Here is a 19,065-nt window from a genome sequence, read left to right on the forward strand (position 1 = left end):
AAATGTCAAATATTTTGTCACAGTTTTCAAAGGTTTCATTTTTATTCTCATTTTAATCCTACAAAAGCTCATGTGAGTGAATATTTAGCTTCATGGACAGGAAACACAACATGCAGCAGTAGGCTGATGTTTCTGTCCTCCAATCAGTACGACAGCATCTGATTTCACATCAAAGCTCATTTATTATCTCCCACGCTGTGACTGAGCAGCACAAATCACAGAGTGAGTAAACCAAAAACATCTTTATTCACATGTACGACACCAGCCGATGCACTCATCCCTTTACAAATCATTAGAACTCAACAAATCCAACCACAGCTGAATCCGTCAGGAAAGAGCAGGTTTTCTCTTCTCCTGTTACAGGAACAAAGACTCACGCAGGACGTCACAGATTTTAAAAAAGGAAGTTTTCATGCCTGAGAATGTTTGAACACAGGATAAACAATTCAAAATTTAGTTGATGCTGAGCTCACTGTCGTCTCTCATGTTTTAGCACAAACTTGAGCGCTGAAATGTGCTTTGCTCACATGAACGGCTACATTTGCTGTTAGCAGCATTTGTTAGCAACTCCTGTTAGCAGCTCCCGTTAGCAACTCCTGTTAGCGGCTCCTGTTAGCGGCTGCTGTTAGTGGCTGTTAGCAGCTCTTGTTAGCAGCTCCCGTTAGCAGCTCCCGTCAGCAGGTCCTGTTAGTGGCTGTTAGCAGCTCTTGTTAGCAGCTCCCGTTAGCAGCTCCCGTTAGCAACTCCTGTTAGCGGCTGCTGTTAGTGGCTGTTAGCAGCTCTTGTTAGCAGCTCCCGTTAGCAGCTCCCGTTAGCAACTCCTGTTAGCGGCTCCTGTTAGCGGCTGCTGTTAGTGGCTGTTAGCAGCTCCCGTTAGCAGGTCCTGTTAGTGGCTGCTGTTAGCGGCTGTTAGCAGCTCCTGTTAGCAGCTACCGTTAGCATGTTGACCATCACTGGCTCACTGTGAAACTGAAGAAAAGACGTGACGATTCTTCTGTCTGGATTTATGGACATTTATTCTAGATGGACATCAGAAATGAGGATGTCCTCAGAACGTGGATGTCACACTGAGCTCTGATTTGTGACCCTCTTAAAGACAAACATGAAACATGCAAGACACACAGACATCAGTGTGAGTCGAGGGCAGCAAAGACTGAAGTCTGCAAACCTGAAAGCGATTTTTACCAGCTGAACACCAAATCAAAGCAACTGTTTGCACCACAAACAGTTTAGAAGATCAGCACCATAATGACGAATAGAAAACAAGAGTACATAAGGAAAATAACTTCGAAATGAATAAATCAGATAATAAATATAAAGGCACTTCCAGTGCATCTTCAGGTATCTAATCCAGGACCAGCTGTGACAGGACGTTTCCGTCAGCAGTCCGTCTCCTCAGGAACCAGTTATTCACAGGTCTGATTTTACCAATGAATTTTTCGTTTGTCTCTCTTCACAAACTCTTCCCTTGCTGATGGATGATATGATGAGAACCTGCTGCACTTCACAGAGTGTATTCAGCTCTAAACTTCTCCAGCTTCTTCTGTTGTTTAGCTGAAGGCTGCAGTGCTGTTTCACTGTTTGTTGTATGTTGTCACAGCTGATTTCTGTGTCACCACCATGAAGATGGAGACACTGAAAGCCAGCAGGGTGGAGGTGTAGCACCCAGCTCTCCTCTCACACCGCCACCTCTTGCTGTCCTCCTGGCATGGCAGTGGCTGTCGCCACAGAGATGTCGAAGCAGGTCTCCATCATGACCCGGGATTTGCAGAGGTTAACACAGTATTCCAGCTCCACTGTGGCCTGAGCCAGAGCCTCCAGGTACTCCTGGGACTCCCGGTCCAGGTCCTGGTCCACATTGACTGGAGGGAGAACATAGACAGGAAGAGATAGGTCAAAACATCTAAACGGCTCTCATAGCAGATCAAGAATCTGTGGGTTTTGGACTGTCAGTTGGACAAAATAGGAAATTTGAAGACGTCATGTTGGGAAACCATGATGAGTGTTTTTCACCATTTTTTTGACATTTTATAGACTACATTTTCAGGATTAATCATGGAAATGATCTGCACATGAGTTCACCCATTTCAGCAGTAGAAGAACCGGAAATCTCAAGTAATCTGGTTAGCATGTTAGCAATTAGCTCTTCAGCTGCAGTTAATCTACAGCTGCGACCTGCAAGTTGCTGCTACGTTACATTTCAGAATGTGAACGTCTAGAAACAAAATGTTTCACAGAACTTCCACGAAACATACAGAGAATTTAACACTTCGAATGACTGAGTGAAGAAAATATCAGACATTAAAGTTTAATCAGTAAGTAATTGATGACCATCTGTTCAAAGTGCATCAGATTGGGCGATCAGAAGCAAAGCAGCAGTTTATTCAGAGGACCTTCAGGGACTGTACTGAGTTGTGTCAGTGAATCCGAAACTTTAGTGTGTTTGCGAAAAGAAAAGCAACTGACCCAAATGTGAGAATTCTGTCAGTGTCTGAATGTCTGTGTCCTTAGTAAGTGGACCCATGATGATCTCAATGAGAAGATCATCGCTGAAGCGTCCTCTACAGTGCTGAGAGCGTGAATGTAGGAGTAACGTCAGCGTTCAGGAATACTCACACTCTCTGCTCCATTTGCTCGGGTGGAGCATTAGCCGGCTCTTGGCCTCTTCCAGCTCCACCTTCAGCCTCTCGTGTTTGCTCTTCAGCTCTCTGATCTGCTGCTGCCTCTTCTCCAGCATCCTCAGCCGGGCGTTAAAGTAGAGCAGACCCTGGAGACCAAAGGAAATGGAACACAGAGTCAGTCCTGTTTCCCTGCAGAGTCTCTGCGATGTGGAACCAAACTCAGCAGGCTGTCGGGTGGTTCATATGGCCTGAGGTGGAGGGTGGAGGGGCTGCTACCCTGCTCTGAGACTTCAATCTGTGTCCACTGCTGGATTTTATTAGAAGCCAGCTGGAGATAAAATTAGCATCGGTGCTAATCTGCTGGCTGTAGACTTAATCTGTGGGGATTAAGGCCAGTTGAGGACGAACAGGTGACAGACAGGTGGATCAGTGTCACCTCTTGGCTTCACTTCATTACAGGTGTTCAAGAGAAGACGGACAGGCAGTCTTCTGTTCTTATTTTTATCTACACCTTTAGCCATGAAAACATTTCTTTACTCCGTTCATTAATGATGGAAAGATGGGTTACCACAAGTGAAAGCGATCTATGTCATATTTTATTTCAAAAGCCTACATTTACTATATGTCACATTTTATTTCAGAATGTGATTTCTCTGTCCTCTCACCTTTCAGCCAATCACGAGTCTCTGCATGTCTTCAGATAGCAAGTTAAACTAGCTGGTTAGCTCAAGCAACAACAGCACTACAAGGCTCCAAGGCTGCTACAATTTCGTTGTAGTCTTTGTACAATGACAATAAAGGCTTCTGATTCTGATTCTTCTGCTTCTGATTATTCTCTCTCTTTGTGTGTGTGTGTGTGTGGTTGAGGATCTTTACAATCCTATTCTAAATTAGCTAGCTGTTGCCGCTAACACTGTGTCGAGGCTCACAGGTTAGTCAGTTAGCTGCTAAGCATGTGGCAGTTGCAACCTTGTTAAAATACCGAAATAATTTTTCTGTTATGAAATACAAATTCCGATAAAGATTTTATATTGAAAAAGAGAGGGATTAAATATAATTTTATTATAACTGAGTTGAGTTTAAATAATTTCAAAATTAGCCAGCAAGTGATTATTTCTCCTTTCCAATAATCAGATTACCAGCTGGATTATCAGATGTGTTGAACTGCTTATTTTAGGGGACAGAAGTCTTCAGCTGATTTGCATTGAAGTCAAAGTTGAACTTTCTTCACTGACAAACTGAATCCGACTTTAAGGCTCAACAACAGATTATAAAATATAAATATGCTGATTAGAAAAGGTTTAATTCGCTCACCTTCTCAACGTCATGGAAAGGCTGCTGAGAGAAGACAGAAGAGAAAACAGAGAATTGATCGAACACATCGCACTCTGAGACTCTCTGTGTCTCTAAGAGACCAACTGCAGCTCATCGTCCTCTAATTGAAAATAAATCAGATCTCCTTACAGCTGAATTAATGTCCTTCCTTCCCTCGACACACTGAAGGTTAATGATCCGTTAGCTCAGAGAGGCAACGGCTATGAAGACCAACGAGCCGAGGCCAAACCTTCATCCATCACTGCACCCTCCTCCTCCGCCTGCTCCTCCAGCCTTCACACACATCCACACCAATTAAGACCAAACTGTAACTGACTCGATGATAAACTGGTAGGCCTGGAGTGGACTGGTGATGCTGGTGAAGATAACTGGATGCTGGAGTTGTTCAATGAATCATAAAATGTTCTTCCTTCTTTTATTTAAACATTTTGGCTGGGTTTGGCATGTGGAGTAAAATGGTAAATACTACAGAACCCACGAGCCTCAGTGGCTTTGTTTCTCTCTTTGGATTTAAAAGTGACTTGACTTGACTCAACCTCCAGCTGAAAGTTTCTGAGAGTTATTTAAGGTTCTCCTGAACAGAAAGCTGAGCAGATGGAGTCGGCCTCACCTCTGACTCCGCCATCACCTCCCTCCTCCTCTGCAGGCGCTCCACGTTGTCGATCTCGTACACCTTTATCTCAAAGGGCTCCTTCAGGGTGCCACCAAGCGGTGGCAGGTCCACCCACTGACCCCCCAGCTTCCTGCACAGAGAGGAGGTGTCCGGGAGGGGAGATGGGATCAGACGGCGCCGCTGGAAGCCTGATGGGTGATGAAATGAGTAAAAACTCATTTAGTTGCTTGTAGCAGTAGGTGACAGACAGATACACAGACGGCTCATTATCTTTAATTAGCCTGATATTTTCAGGCTGTTGAAAACTTCAGTTCTGTGTCAACAACCATTTCACTTTGATAAAGCTTTAACACTTCCGCTGTCAACATAAAGACTTCAGTCTAATCTTTAATGGCTTTGTATGCAGGGCTGTCATATCGCTGCTGTACAAATTAATTTTATCATTCTCATAACTGCAAAGAGTAAAACCAAAAGCAGCACCATGCAGGGCAAACAACAAGCTATTACAGATTATTAAAAACATCCTGGGTCGCTGAGCGAGGACTCAGGATTGAGGAGGTGTGTGTGTGTGTGTGCTTTGGAGGGGAGTGTAGTGGATGGAGAGGGAGGGTGTGTGGGTGATAATTGGAGTTGGATATGTACACCGGGAATCGCTGCGGCTTCATGAAACATTCATGAGGCAGAAACGAGCTGAGATCCAGACTGATGGCAGGCAGATCACACAGTCCTGATTCCATATGCATCAGGCTGCCTGACCTGTGAGTTGCTGCTGCCAGCAGGCTGCCTGAATCACAATCAGCTGCTGTATGGTAACAGCATCGAGGCTGAATGTACGACAACACCGTCCCAGATAACACGAGCGGATGTTACCAGAGATAAATTCATGCAGTAAAACATGAGGGAGGAGAGCAGCTTGTGATTGTGATTGTGCTCCTGCTGCAGTCATACCTTCAGTGTGCTCAGCAGTCATGACAATATTGTATTGAACAGCCGCTTTCATCCCATCATCACACAATGTGATGGATGGGGGCACATTTTGGAAAAAGTCATCAATATGTTAATTTCTCGATCCAGAAGAGATGAGTTTTATTTCTCTTTCACTTTCTCAAAAAGTTGTTGAATGTCAGATTTGAGTATTAAAGTTCTGCTGCTAGCTCTGATGATATAAAACCTCATTTCAATAATAATTGGATAATTACTACAGCCTCTCCTTTTTACTTTCCTCTACATGAGCAGCTGCTTTTTGTTCAGTCACAGTTTATAAGTTTCAGTGCCCATAAAAATCCAAACTATAACCTATGAAGTGGGGGGGGGCAGGGGTTCTGAGTTCCCGGTCTGGGTCCTTCATTGTGGAGTTTGCATGTTCTCCCTGTGCCTGCGTGGGTTTTCTCCGGGTTCTCCGGCTTCCTCCCACAATACCAAAAACATGCACATTAGGTTAGTTGGCTGCTCTACATTGCCCCCTAGGTGTGAGTGTGTGGTTGTCTGTCTTTGTGTGTCGGCCCTGCAACTGACTGGCCATCAGTCCAGGGTGAACCCGCCTCTCGCCCGTAGTCAGCTGGGATAGGCTGCATCACCCCTGCGACCCGGACTGATAAAGCGGGTATAGGAAATGAATGAATGGAATCTCTGTACGAAAATGTAAAAAACACAAATGATGCTTACATCCTCTAGCAAGAATTAGTAAGAATTAGTACACCAGGTACTGCACTAGGGTACTCCTTATCTAACTGTATTTAATATGACTTAACAGCAGTGGTGTATATTGGGGTGAGTTGTTGGTCAGTCAGGTTTATGTATTATTATTATTTTTGAACCAACACCTGCAAGCTAGAATATGTGAACATAAAAATTATTAAAGTCTGTTGTGCTTATTGTCATGAAATGTCTAAAACACATCCCTGCTTCCTAGAGAATGAAACCCCATGACCTTTGCTCTAACATCACCCTAAGGACAAACTAGCTCCACTATTGGTAAGACTTAGACATAAATCATAATTAAGGTCATAATAAAGCCAGCCACCACCACGGCAGGCCACTGAAGCAGGGCTTTACTGTTGAGCAAAATTAAAATGTTGAAGAACAAATGTGTTAATGTCCCTACTTAAACTCTACTACATCATCAAATACCAAATAATCTGTGCCACCTTTACAGAATGTGAACTCACCATTTCCTCTCTTCTTGGGCGATTTAGAAACTCTGCTTCTATTGGATGAAGACACTCCACTCTCGCTCATGGAGTCGTGTGCTGAAGAGGTGCTGCCGGTGGTCTCGCTGTCTCGGATCATACTCTCATAGCCGCTGCTTCCCCCACTGTGGTAAAACAGGGCTGTGCGACCCATGGCAGGGGGAAGCTCCCCACTGAGGACGCTGCTGTTGTCACTGCCATGTCCACTGCTGTAGCGCTGTGGCCTCCGAGGAGCAGTGATCTTGCTGTAAGGTGATGGTAGCGGTGCATTGATTGGTGACTCACTGACTCTACTAGTCCCGCTATCACTACCTTCATTTCCTGTTAATCCAGGCCCCCTACTGAGCTGCTTTCTTTGGCTCCCAGTGGCTAACTCACTAACTCGGCTGTTAGCTACCCTGCTGATGGCCTGCTTTGTGCCCATGGTGGTGCGTCTTTCCATTTTGGCTCCTGTTGCCGACCGAGTTGGGGACTTACCAGTTGGAGGTAGGTTGCATCCAGCTACATTATCAAGAGGTTTAGGGGAGGAGCTTAGGCTCTTGGAACTACTGGTAGATAGGGTTCGAACCTTTGATCCACCAGAACCTGCCACTCGTGAGCTGCTGTTGCCTTTGACCTGCTCCAGTGCCTTGATTGTAGTTACAAAGGCACCATGAGAATCCTGGGAAGAAGAAACAGATATGGAGGTGGATGCTTGAACCCCAAGTCTCGGCACCGATCTGTTGGATCTGCTGTTACCTCCTAATGTAGCACCACTATTCTCCCTGAAGAGTTCAGACTTGGACCCAGTTAAGGTTTGACTATCGCATCTTTCCAGAGACATCAGGCTGCTGTAGTACCTGGAAGATTCTGCTTTGGCCTCACGTGTCTTCAGACTGGGAGATGTCCTGGCAGAACCATGTTCAGTTTTTAAACTCAATGTCCTGTGGCTGAATGAATCTGCGCGCAGCCTGATGTTGAATTCTTCTTCTGAGATCAGTGTTGTCGAAAATGAAGACTTTCCACCATCACTGCTTGTTTTTGAGGCACTTGAAAATAGTGCAGTCTTTGTCTTTTGTTCTTGGCTTGACTGTCTGACTTGTGGAGCAGAAGGAGGTATGCTTCCAGACTTGGAGATCACAATGCTTTTCTGCCCATTTGACTTTTTTCCCAAGGAGGAAAATCTCAGCGTGCCTGTCAGAGAAGTGCCCTCGCGACCCCATCTTGATTCAGAACTCTGAGGGACTGAAACAGTTCCTAGAGTTGTTGCACCTCGTGTGAGTCGTGGCAGCTTGATGAGAGTCTCTCCTTTCCTGCTGTTGGACCTTTCACAACCATCAACAACCCTCTGAGCTGAAGATGACACTTGTGCCTTTGGTGGCCGAGGTACACTGTTACTGTTACCTGTGGGCCTCTTGGAGGAAACACTACTCATCCCACCTCTTGGTGACTTACTTGCAGAGAGAAACTCAAGCTCATTGGGATCAAAGTTACTACTTCCCTGAAGCAAAAAGTCATCATGTCTGCCCTCCTGTCTGCTGTAGCCTGCAGGTGCAGTTGAGGTAGGCTTGGTTTTCCTAGGAAGACTGGAATGGTCAACATGATGGGAAACCTGGGCTGACAATGAAGTGTTAACAGTGCTGACTCTCATTTTGAGAGAGCCTTTGAGAGAGGCTTTGGTAGGGTCAGGTGTGGGAGGACACATGGCAAAGAAATGTTTGTTTGTTGTTTGGTGACTGTCCAACTCTGAGAAGCAGCCGCTGTCATTCAGGGAGCTCTTAATGCCATGCTGCAAAAAGGGTTGTTTAAGACATACACTTGGTGAGGTGGGCGCGGATGCATTTTCTGTTGTCATGTTTTTGTCTGTCAAATAAACGCATCTTTCACTTCCAACCAAATCAGCTCTGGCTTCACTCGGCCATGAGCCGGCAGCTGACTGCTCATTTCCATGTTGGGAAAACAATATTTCCCGGCAGTCGGTCCCAACCTCAGCCTCAGGGTCCACGGATCCTTGTTGTGATGTATAAGCATCATATTCATCGTTAATACTGCTGATGATGCTCACGGGCCGAGAGTCAGAGGCTAATGCCTGCAGAGAGCTGTTGAAGTTAAGCAGGTTGGAGGGGCGGCCATTGTCTGGGACAAGGCCATGAGGAAACTCCTCTATGACTGTGAACACAAGTTCATCCTCACCGTTCAACTCTACAGGCTGCTGTAGTGTAACCGTAGTTCTTAGAAAATCCCCGTTGAGGCATCTTCCTAACAGAGCTCCCTGAAGACTGTTGACCTCTGTGCTGCATGTGTTTGTATGAGGCACCCTCTCTGTGTTTGGGGACCCCACTGCTTGGCCTTGTCTCAGTGCTTGTTGACTCATACCTGCTGGTGCAGTCCTTCTAACAACCTCAACAGGCTGAGTTGCTGTCGTGGATGCCATTGGTAAAGATGGTGAGGCTGCAGGCTTGGGTACACCTCCTTTGAAGTAGATCTTCTCTTGCACCACAGGCTCTAAGTCTTGGAGAAAAGTCCTGTCAGGCTTCACCACACATGGCTGAGAGGAGGTGGCTGAAAGCTTCTCCCCATCTGCACTAGTCCGTTTGGAAGTATCTGTGATGCTGCTGGCTGAGGGGCAGTTCAGTTGTTTCTGACCACGTTTATTTGTGCTTGCAGTTGGTGCAATTTCTTCTAGCCTCTGAGAGGAGTTATTATCAGATTTGGGTGAAGACGTTGCCTCTGTGGGTTTAGAGGTTTCAGGCTGAGTCCTGAGCGCTGCTACTTGTGCTGCTTGTGCTGCTTTACCTTCCGTGTTGAACATAGCTGGCCCCTCGCTGCCATCGATGCAGTCAAGTCTCTCTTGCAGCTCTGCGAATGTGTTACACTTAAAGTGATCACCATCTGACCTGGGCACGTCTTTGGCTCGCTTTTTGTTTAGGGAGGGGATGATTGGAACAAAGGAAGGTGGACTCTCATTGTCGCTCAGTTCTCGGTCTGAGATGACAGTTCCTCCAGGCCCAACATAGATGACTGTGTCACAAGAGTGTTCACTGCTGGAGGAATAGTCAGGATCACTGGAGAGCAGGAGGGGGGCGTCTGGGTCATTAGTCGCAGTCCGAGGTTGGAAAGGTCGCAGGTGCGGAGGCCGATGGGATGGGCCGTCCTCACAGGAACTCTCTCCACCAGACGAACTGGAGGCACACTGCAGATAGAGAAAAAGTATTGACATACTAAAGAGACATGAAATAGACAGCAATCAACCTGAAGACAAAGTGTCCTTTGTCAATAGAGTGTGGAGTTAAACATGCACATAACAGGATACACTAAAATTAATGTCAATGAGATGAAGACGCTTGTGAGCCCTGTTCCCATTTCCAATCTATAAAATCAAAACAAAGCCTCTAAAGAGTGTGAAAGCCTTTTTCCTCTCACCGCAAAGGTTATAGTCCCCATAGGAACAGTGATATTGATTATGTGTCATATCATGCTAGAGGAAACTCACTGAATTATAACTGTATGACTCCCTGACCTGATCATAAAGATTAGATTGGAAGGTTTTTACTTTCACCAGCCTCAGGACTCTTTAAATCTTGATATTCCTTTTTAATAATCTAGCAGAATTGCTACTCAGGTGGCAATGGGATACTGTTTTGTGTCACTTTCCTTTTGTTTTGTTCAAATAAGAGGGAGTTTGATTCCAGAAGCCTTTAAACTTGTGAACATCCATATTTTTATTTCTTTTTGCTACATGGAAAAGTACATTTGCAGTCACTAAGCTCAGTCATTAAAAGTGTTCTGATCAGTGTTCATAATGGAATTCATTGGCACATGTAACAGATCCTTGACAGTGCTGAGCTGGAGACATTAAACCTGAAGAACCTTGGACTTCTTTTTCCTCATGCGGTGAATACGTGAGGCCAGCTGCATTGTGGTCAGCGTCTCCATGTAGTTGGCTGGGGAGTCCGAAATGTGGGCGATCATGGTGGTTTGACAGTTGATGTTTCCCAGGGACTCACTAAGCAGCATTGTGAGCTTACTGTCCCTGAATAATACATCAAGAAACCCCTCATTAGTCAAAAAAAAAAAAAAGGAGCGACAACGCTACAGGCCTGAGAAACCCCACAGGAACCCAGAAACTGTTCATTACCCCATGCAACAGTTGGGCACAAAAAGGAATATGAATGATCTCTCATTTCACATTAATGAAACCCACTTTGAACTACAAGCCATGTGTGATCTGTAGGCAGAAATGGAGCGAAACATCCATGAGGTCCTGCTTTTTAAAAGACCTGGACTGATCACAGCCTGAATTGACATACTGCAAATCTGATCTTAACCAACCACGCAAACAACTTCCATAGACTTTTCCATTAAACTACTGTGGACGTTTGGAAAATTTTGGAAAAAGTAAATGTGAATCAGTGAATTAGAGTTCTGATCCATCTGACCTCTACATGGAGGGCACCTGATAGTTCAGAAAACTAAACCAGGAGAAGCAACTCTTAGTGATTAGGGTTGGGTTGGGGTCTCTGGAAAGTCCCAATAGTCAACAGCTTTTAAATTCAGAATGAAAACTGTTTTGTTCTAAATGCTTTTCACTAAGTATTTTAAAATTATTTATTATTATTACAAGTCTGAAAATAAAATCAGCCTGCGTAACAAACACCCAGAGGACTGAGTATCCATGTCAACCAGCAATACGGAGTGATTTATTCATCAGTCTAATCAACCGTTTAAGACTGAATTTAACCACATTAAATAATCCCTCTTCATTGTCCTCATAGGCGTCTTCAGTCCATCTGTTGCTGGTGACCTTTGACCTCCCCGGGTTTCTCTAAAATGCTGGGAGCTTGTACCTGTAGGGAACGTGCTTGGCTCCGTTGGCGAGGGCGAGGATGACGTTTCCCAGCGCAGACAGGGACAGACACTGACCTCCACCCCCCTCTCTGGTCCTGCTGATGTCCATCTCACAACTTCCCAAATCCAGGAGATGGAGACGACTCCGACCAGACACTGGGAGACACAACACATACCGCCTGTTAAACTACTCATCAGTGCTGCCATGACCGGTCGGTCGAAACGTTTAAATACAGAAACATGATCAAATTTTAATAATTGATTTGTTGTCTTAAGTCATTTATCAAGTAGAAATACCAAACATCATCATCTGGAACAAACACTAAAAATATTTTAAGTCATTTGATTCATGGCTCTGTAATGTGAAAAAAAACAATAGATATAACTGTTCATGCATGTACCAGGATATGTTTAAAATTTGAATAATTTTTGGTTCAAATATTTAAAAACAACAACAACAACAACACTTGTTTCTGTCATGGCAGCAGGACCCTGAGCAGCTCAGATCCAGCATTCAGATTAGTATCAGTCTGATGTCTCTCTGCTCCTTTTAACTTCCTGTACATTTCATTAGTTCAGAGAAATGATGGTGTGAATGTTCAACTGCCCACGTCAGCAGTATTTAAGTGCTGAGAGCAGCTAAGTGCACAGTTTTCAATCAGTCGGCCTGTAAACGCTGCAGGACAGCGAGGCTTCAGGTCTCATTAGCCATGCAGATGTACTCCAGCCACGGACAGAGAAGCAGTACAACAATAATAACAGCGGAAGCATCTCTGCAGTGACAGGTACGTGGGCGGAGGTGGGGTCGGCGTAGCCTCTCTGCTTGTTAGGGCTTATTGTTGAGCTCATTGGCAGCTCCAAATGAAGCTAATTAGCAGCTACGTGTTTGGAAACGAACAGCAGAGGGAAAAAGACAGCACTAGTGGTGGATTTCAGTCTTGCCTGAGGGGTTGTGTGTAAAAGCTGAAGTTTCTTCATGTGTTGTTGAACTGATGTCAGCATGTCTGTGGTTGTAACGTATGTAGTTGTGTACATGTATGAAGAAACAAACAAACTCCCAATTTATTGACAACACTTCAAAGTTTATGATTGCTGTTATTCTGCATTTTCCTATTGTCCACAAGTCTCACGTGCAGAATCAAACAACGAACATGTCAGTCTGTCTCTTAACGCTTGCTGACTTCCTGTCTGTGGACTGGATGTCCCCTCACCAGTCTCTGTTGATTAGAAGAAGAAACCAGGTCGATTCAATTGTTCAGTTGTGAACTGTGAGGACCAGCTGGTTCTGTGTTCTGTTTTGTTCTTTTTAGGATCTCCTGAATATGACTGAGATGTTTCCATCTTCTAAATACCACAATACCCACGAACATCAGCTGCTGTCGGACGACTGAGGCAGAGTGGTAGTGAATCCAAAATCTGCGACTAAAGACATCAGTTTTCATCTTGAGTTCTACCTGCTGCCTTGTTGCTCTTGTCCAGCCTCTCCTGGTATACGTGCATGGTGAACAGGAAGTGCGAGTTCCTCCGAGCCTCCTGGTCACTCGGAGCCTGACTGCTCCTCCTCGCTGCCAGCGCGGAGTCCAGGAAAGACGCTGCTCGCTCGGCACTGGTCGCCCGCAGCTCCGTCTGGTTCCGCAGCTGATAGAGGGAAAATGAGACATGGGAGACGTAGAAACAACCCAAGGCAAACAAAAGATAACGATTAGTATGACAACAAACAGTGGTCCTGCGAACACTGTGGGTGAGAGTGAGACTTGATGACTGGACTACACTGTTCTATAGGCCGTTCACTGGTGGTTAAGTCTGACACGGTGCCCACCACCTTAGAAACAACACCCATCAACAGGAAGGGTGATGTTCCCATGAAGAGATCACATAACTCGGCAAGAGTGGTTCAGACATCATCAGCTGAAATAAGACATAATGAGGTTTGGTAAAGAATAAAAAGATTAAAGTGAGGGGAGATAAAAGAAGCTGTGAGACAGAAGGAGCCGGAGGGAGATAAAAAAGCCTGAATCAAAGAAAGAAGGTTAGGAGTAATAGGACAGGTGTGGACAGAGATGACGTTTCTGGGATGAGGAGGAGGAGGAGGAGAGGAAGGATGGGGATACAGGAAAAAATTCACAAGACAGGAGACACAACAAAGTGACCTGATGGCCTGTGTGGGCAGGAGGTGAAAGAAAGAGGTGATCTTGATGAGGGAGGGTTTCTCTACCTGAGATCCACAGAGGGGGTCTTCTTGCAGTGACACAGCAGGGCCCAGGGCATCCTGGTGGCCCCCTGCTGAGGAGGAGGAGGAGAGGTCAGCCAGGAGGTCGGTGAGCACCTCCTCCCGGCCAGAGATCTCCACAGCGGACACCTTGATGGAGAAACGAGCTCCGGTCTTCTCCTTCCGCTCCTCAGTCACCTTAAAGAGCCACGAGATGGCTGTGGGAGCCACTCCCAGACTCTGGGTGGAGCAGTCCCGCCCAATCATGGTGTACGTCTTACCTGGGGAGGGAGGCGGAGTCAACACAACATTGACACAACAAATGACACGTGTGTGTGTGTGTGTGCTGTGTAGTCACCCAGGTTAGCGTGTCCGAAGCAGAAGATACAGCCATCTGCTCCTTTCACCACCGACTGGATGACCTCAGCTACCGTCCCTGAACACACCTCAGCCTATGAGGACAGAGTCCCAGTTAGCATCACCCAATCATGTGAGAGGACACTGCACGTTACCTGATGACACAATACGTGACATGATGATGAATGAGGCGTCGTATCATGACCCTGTGATTCAGTTGTGCCGCCTCACCTGTGAAGCATCCTGGGTGAAGACAGCATCAAACATGAAGGTCTTTGGCGCCAAGACCGAAGATCTTCTTTGGGAGAGTCCGCTGGCAGATGACTCGTAGAGAGTCAGCTGCTTCTTCCTCCCATCCACTTTGAGGAGGGACGTGGACTCTGAGGACTCCCCACAGATCCGGACCATCACTCGGACCTGCAGACACACAGGAACAGACTTGTATTCGTTCTCGCACGTGCTGATGAAGCTGATGAATGTGAAGGTTCAATAAACTGCAGCAGCTGATGTATCTGGTCTCAGATCAGCCTCCCGTGTTGTGTCGTGGCTGGTGTGTTTTTGTTGTTCAGTCTCAGAGCTGCTGAGTCGGCACTCAGTGGCGGTGAGGAGGTCAAGTATGAAGCCAGTAACAAAGTGAGATGCTGCAGTTTTTTAATGACGTGAGTCAGCAGAGCAAATCATCATCTTCTCAGCAGCTGATCTCCAGCGAGCGGCGGCTGTCACTGACCTGTGAACACCTGCTGTGTGTTTCAGTTTAGTTTGTTTCCTGCTTTATTTTGTAGTTTTTCTCCTCCTGTGTCTTGTTTAGCTTTTCATTTCCTGTCTTTGTCTGTTTTCCCTCCTGTTTGATTGTTTGCTCCTCCCTTGATTCGTTTCACCTTCGTCTCGTCACCTGCCCTGCATATACCTGTGCTCTCCTTGTCAGGTTGTTTCAGTTACTCTGTGTTCTTAGTGTTGCTTGTGGTTTGAGGATCTTCCTTGTTTACATTATTCTTCGGTAGAACCATTTTTACGTGAACTCCCAGTCGCCTTTTGTTTGCCTGCTTCTGTTCCTTTTTCTTAAGTAAGTTAGTCAAAGTTTGTTGTGTTTATCTTGTGTTGTGTCTGTTTAATGACAGTTTGCGTATGACCACAGAGCAGCAATGAAGACGGCAGGTTGTTGTTTTGTATCACCTTCAGGGCAGCTGTAACTCTTCTCATGTTAAGAATGTGTGTGTGTATTTGATCAGAGGTTGAACAGCACCAACTTTGTGTCCTCTTATCTGATTTAATGATGTCCCAGATGAGGCAGTAATCTCACTGCAGGTCTGTAAAATGTTGTGCATGTTTTAACGTCCTCCACACTCGGCTGCTGGACTGAAGCTACTCGAACGTGTGAAGCTGCAGCTGATACAAAGCTCACCGCAGCACTCAGATTACTTTTATGGTCTTTTTCACAGGATGTGGGCGTCCACAGGGTTTGGGCTGTGTAGGTGCGAAACTATGACAGGAAAACATCTGCACGAGAACGAGTTCTTCAGGTGAGCAGTTCTGTTGTGACGATCTGATCTCTATCAGACTGAACTCTGTTCACATCCTGAAGAGCTGAACCACAGACAGCCAGCTACTTGGCAGCTGCAGGAGGATGGAAAATGTTTCATCTTAAAAACCTGCAAGCAACTTCATTTCAACACTGTCACAACAGACACAAGAAAGCGATGGATAGAAACCTGGTTCTCCCTCTCCTGGTGGTTTTGTTTTTGTTATAATATTGGTTCATGGTATGTAATATATATCTTTTCTCATGATGGAGAAGGCATGAGCTGCTTTACCCAGAATCCTCATTCCTACACCTAACCAGCCCATCCAATGAGGCAATGAGTAACAGTCAATCAGAGGCAGAGTAGCAAAGGTTATTTATTCAATATCCTGGGAAAAAATGGCTCATAATGTTGGTGTTAACGTGTTAGCATCTGTCAAAGTTGAGATTTTGACACAATTTTTCCTTTTGTAAAGGAAAGTGTAAGAAACAAGTTGGATTGAAAACAGAAGGAAGTTGAATGTGATCATGTCCCTTTGACCCTGTGACCCCTCCCCACCCACTGAGCCCCCACCGCTGATGCACCAAACTGGATCCATGAGATTCCAGCTGATCTGGACAACATGACTTCTCACCTTCCCCATCCCTGGCTTGTCCTTCACCTTTGACCCGGCCCGGAGGAGGCATGGTGGGATGGCGGGAGGTGAGAGCTGCAGGGCCCCGCTGAAACCCCCGGTGTAGAGCAGGGGCCCCAGGGCCTCACCAGGCGGTGAGGGGTGGCCCGAGTGGGACTTCTTCCTGCGAGACAGACTGAGCTTCTGAGCTGCCCTAAAGACAGAGATTGAGTCAAACATTATGGTGGTGACCTCCATCCTTCTACACATTCTATTTATTATTTCTGATGTCACTGTGCATAAAATTATGTGACTGTTCACTTTATGTACACATCAAATCTGCCAATGTGAGGTCACTGGTCCAGACTTTTATTTTTCCACATAGATAAAACTTGAGTGTATCTGTGACACTGAAAACCCCTTTTCAGAATCTGAAAACCCTTTTGCAGTACCACAAAAGCACGGTGAAGTCTCGACTCCTCCTCAGTGAACACCACACAGAGATTATCTGCACCAGACTACTCAAACAAATGCTGTACCACTGCACACCAGTCTGAAGAGAGAGAGCGAGAGAAAGAAGGGAAAAGAAAGGAAAAACAAGACAAATAAACTGAGCTCATCCCGGCACCCAGGAGGATGCAGATCAGGTCCTCCAAATGGCCCCAGCGGTTCTCCTCCCTGTCTGAACACAGCATGGTGCTCACGGAAAAGAATTTACACACCTACATCCAACACTTCACCACACATCACAGCATCATGCCAGAAAAAGGGCTGTCCACGTGGGTATCAGCCAATCAGGGCTGGAGCTGCTTGTTACCTGTCACCTCTGCAGAGTCCTGTACTGTTTGATGCTGAAGACAGAAGCTGAATGTTGGTGGGTTTGTGCCTGCTGTGGAAGGAGTGTGGGATCTGAGAAGGAGGGTGGGGGGATCTCACACTGACATGAGAGAAGAAGAAGAAGAGGCTCTCCAATTCCTCCTCTTCATCTCTTCATCACTGAGTCCAATCAGCGAACGAGTCTGTCGAGTGTGTAATTAGAGCCTCCATGAAGGACAGGAGAGTTCAGCCTCTGGGGATACTCTGTGTGTGTGTGTGTAAAATGCTGACATTTACACCTCATTAAAGGAGTGTTGATTTAGCTCCAAAAGAATCTGCCTCCTCTGTTGATGTAGTCAACGTACTATCTTCATTTTATCGCCTTGGTTTTCAGAGACAAAACAGCTTTTGTTTGTTTCTTTCCTATTTCAACAGGATTCAAAGCAGCTCCATGAAGAAATGTGGAAGAACTGGATTGGTCTGCACAGCCGTGAACTCACAGATCCACTGATCAGCTGGTGATGGGGTCTGGACCTCACTGGGATCAGATCCCAACAACAGCTTCAGCATCTGGAGGAAACACTGACACCACAGAATCTGAACTTCACCTTCATATTCGACTGGTGATATGCTCACTGAGAAATTTAATGACGAGACATTTTCCGTTTCTTCAAGGTCAAGATACTTCGTTATTTAACCAAAACCACCTGAATGTGTTTCAGGACCATAAACCAGAAGATCCAAACCCAGGAGGATCCACTCGCTGACAGCAGCTCTGAGCCAATGGGAAGACAGCCTCCACACTTGAGGTCTGTCACTTTCTTTACTCCACAAAGACTTTTACAGTTGATTTAATTCCTTTAGGCTCAGAATAAGAAGCTCCTGTAACATTTGCTATCAGGAACATCCTCCTGCGAAATTTATATCCCGCCTGTTTATGTGAATGAGCGTAAGCACCTCAAGGTCAACAGTTCAGCAGCGTGAGTCTCATGTCCTCAGACAGTCAGATCGGCACTAAAACCTGCAGCAAGGAGGAGTTACTGTGACAAAGTGTACCTAATAAACTGGCCAGTGGCCACACTGGCAAACACACACGCGCACACACACACACGCACAAACACACACACACAGTAAGCAGATTGTGTTGGTTGTTGGTCAGCATAAATGAAACGGTAGAAATTCACTCAAAAAAGACGTCTCTGTTTGAACTGTGAGGCAGTGAGACTCAGTGATGAGCCGTTGATTTCACAAAAAGAGACTTCGGAAATCCCAGAGACCTCACACTAATGAGAAGTCCGGTCAAGTTAAAACTGCCTTTGCTCCATGAATGAACTCACTTTATACTTCATCTTTAACTCTCCATGCCTGGATGTCTTTTCTGGTCAGCACCCCTAAATCTGAAGTTGTTGAAACCCTGACAGACAAAGTAAAATTCATCACATCCCTCTGATGCTGTGTAGGAAACAGAGATACTCACAGTTCCTTCCAGTCCATTATCTGCTCAAACAGGAAGCAGGTTCACACTTGTTCTCATCTTCATTCCCCATCATAAAAGAACCAGATTTAATCCAACTCCAGGAGAGTCAAAAACTCTCTGAAGGAAGTCGGAAAAGTGGTGAGAGTGGAAGAGTGGTGATCCGAAGCTGAAGGTTCTCAGGAGAAATCAAGTTTATCCAGTGAAAAGAGCATCCAGCAGTTTCACAAAGGTTCGAAAAGAGTTTCCAAAGAGTTTTAGACCAACCAAACAATCCATAATCAAGTGTACAGACAACCATCAAAAGATATTAAAGTTATATGACTTTCAATTTTATGTGTCGGTAAATGAGGGATGTTTTTCCTGAAACATTCTCACCAAAGTCTTCCAGAAATCTGGAATGCATCCATGCATGTCAAATCTAATCCTGCCTCTGCCAGCAAGTCAGAGTCGGTTCATCCCTAACGGGTCCGTAAAGCGTCGCGAGGAAG

At 45.6% G+C, this 19,065-nt stretch overlaps 1 protein-coding gene across 5 annotated transcripts in view; it reads right to left on the bottom strand.

Moving 5' to 3' along the window:
- Positions 1-227: 227 nt before the first annotated feature.
- Positions 228-19,065, bottom strand: part of LOC124050569 (kinesin-like protein KIF26A) — a 36,093-nt gene continuing 17,255 nt past the window's right edge. For 2 of the 5 annotated variants that reach the window (XM_046373253.1, XM_046373250.1), the window contains 12 exons: positions 16,306-16,498; positions 14,383-14,568; positions 14,153-14,246; positions 13,801-14,075; positions 13,040-13,223; positions 11,585-11,741; positions 10,608-10,770; positions 6,738-9,930; positions 4,567-4,757; positions 3,936-3,959; positions 2,617-2,767; positions 228-1,862 (listed from right to left, as the gene is read on the bottom strand). In XM_046373253.1, coding sequence (XP_046229209.1) covers positions 1,678-1,862; positions 2,617-2,767; positions 3,936-3,959; positions 4,567-4,757; positions 6,738-9,930; positions 10,608-10,770; positions 11,585-11,741; positions 13,040-13,223; positions 13,801-14,075; positions 14,153-14,246; positions 14,383-14,568; positions 16,306-16,498 — 4,996 coding nt within the window. In that variant the 3' untranslated portion in view covers positions 228-1,677. Of the gene's footprint in view, positions 1,863-2,616; positions 2,768-3,935; positions 3,960-4,566; positions 4,758-6,737; positions 9,931-10,607; positions 10,771-11,584; positions 11,742-13,039; positions 13,224-13,800; positions 14,076-14,152; positions 14,247-14,382; positions 14,569-16,305; positions 16,499-19,065 lie in introns of those variants that run through there. The other 3 variants (XM_046373251.1, XM_046373252.1, XM_046373254.1) reach the window with 3 other exon arrangements.

This window comes from Scatophagus argus, chromosome 19 (assembly GCF_020382885.2).
Source record: "Scatophagus argus isolate fScaArg1 chromosome 19, fScaArg1.pri, whole genome shotgun sequence".
NCBI classification, from domain to species: Eukaryota; Metazoa; Chordata; class Actinopteri; family Scatophagidae; genus Scatophagus; species Scatophagus argus.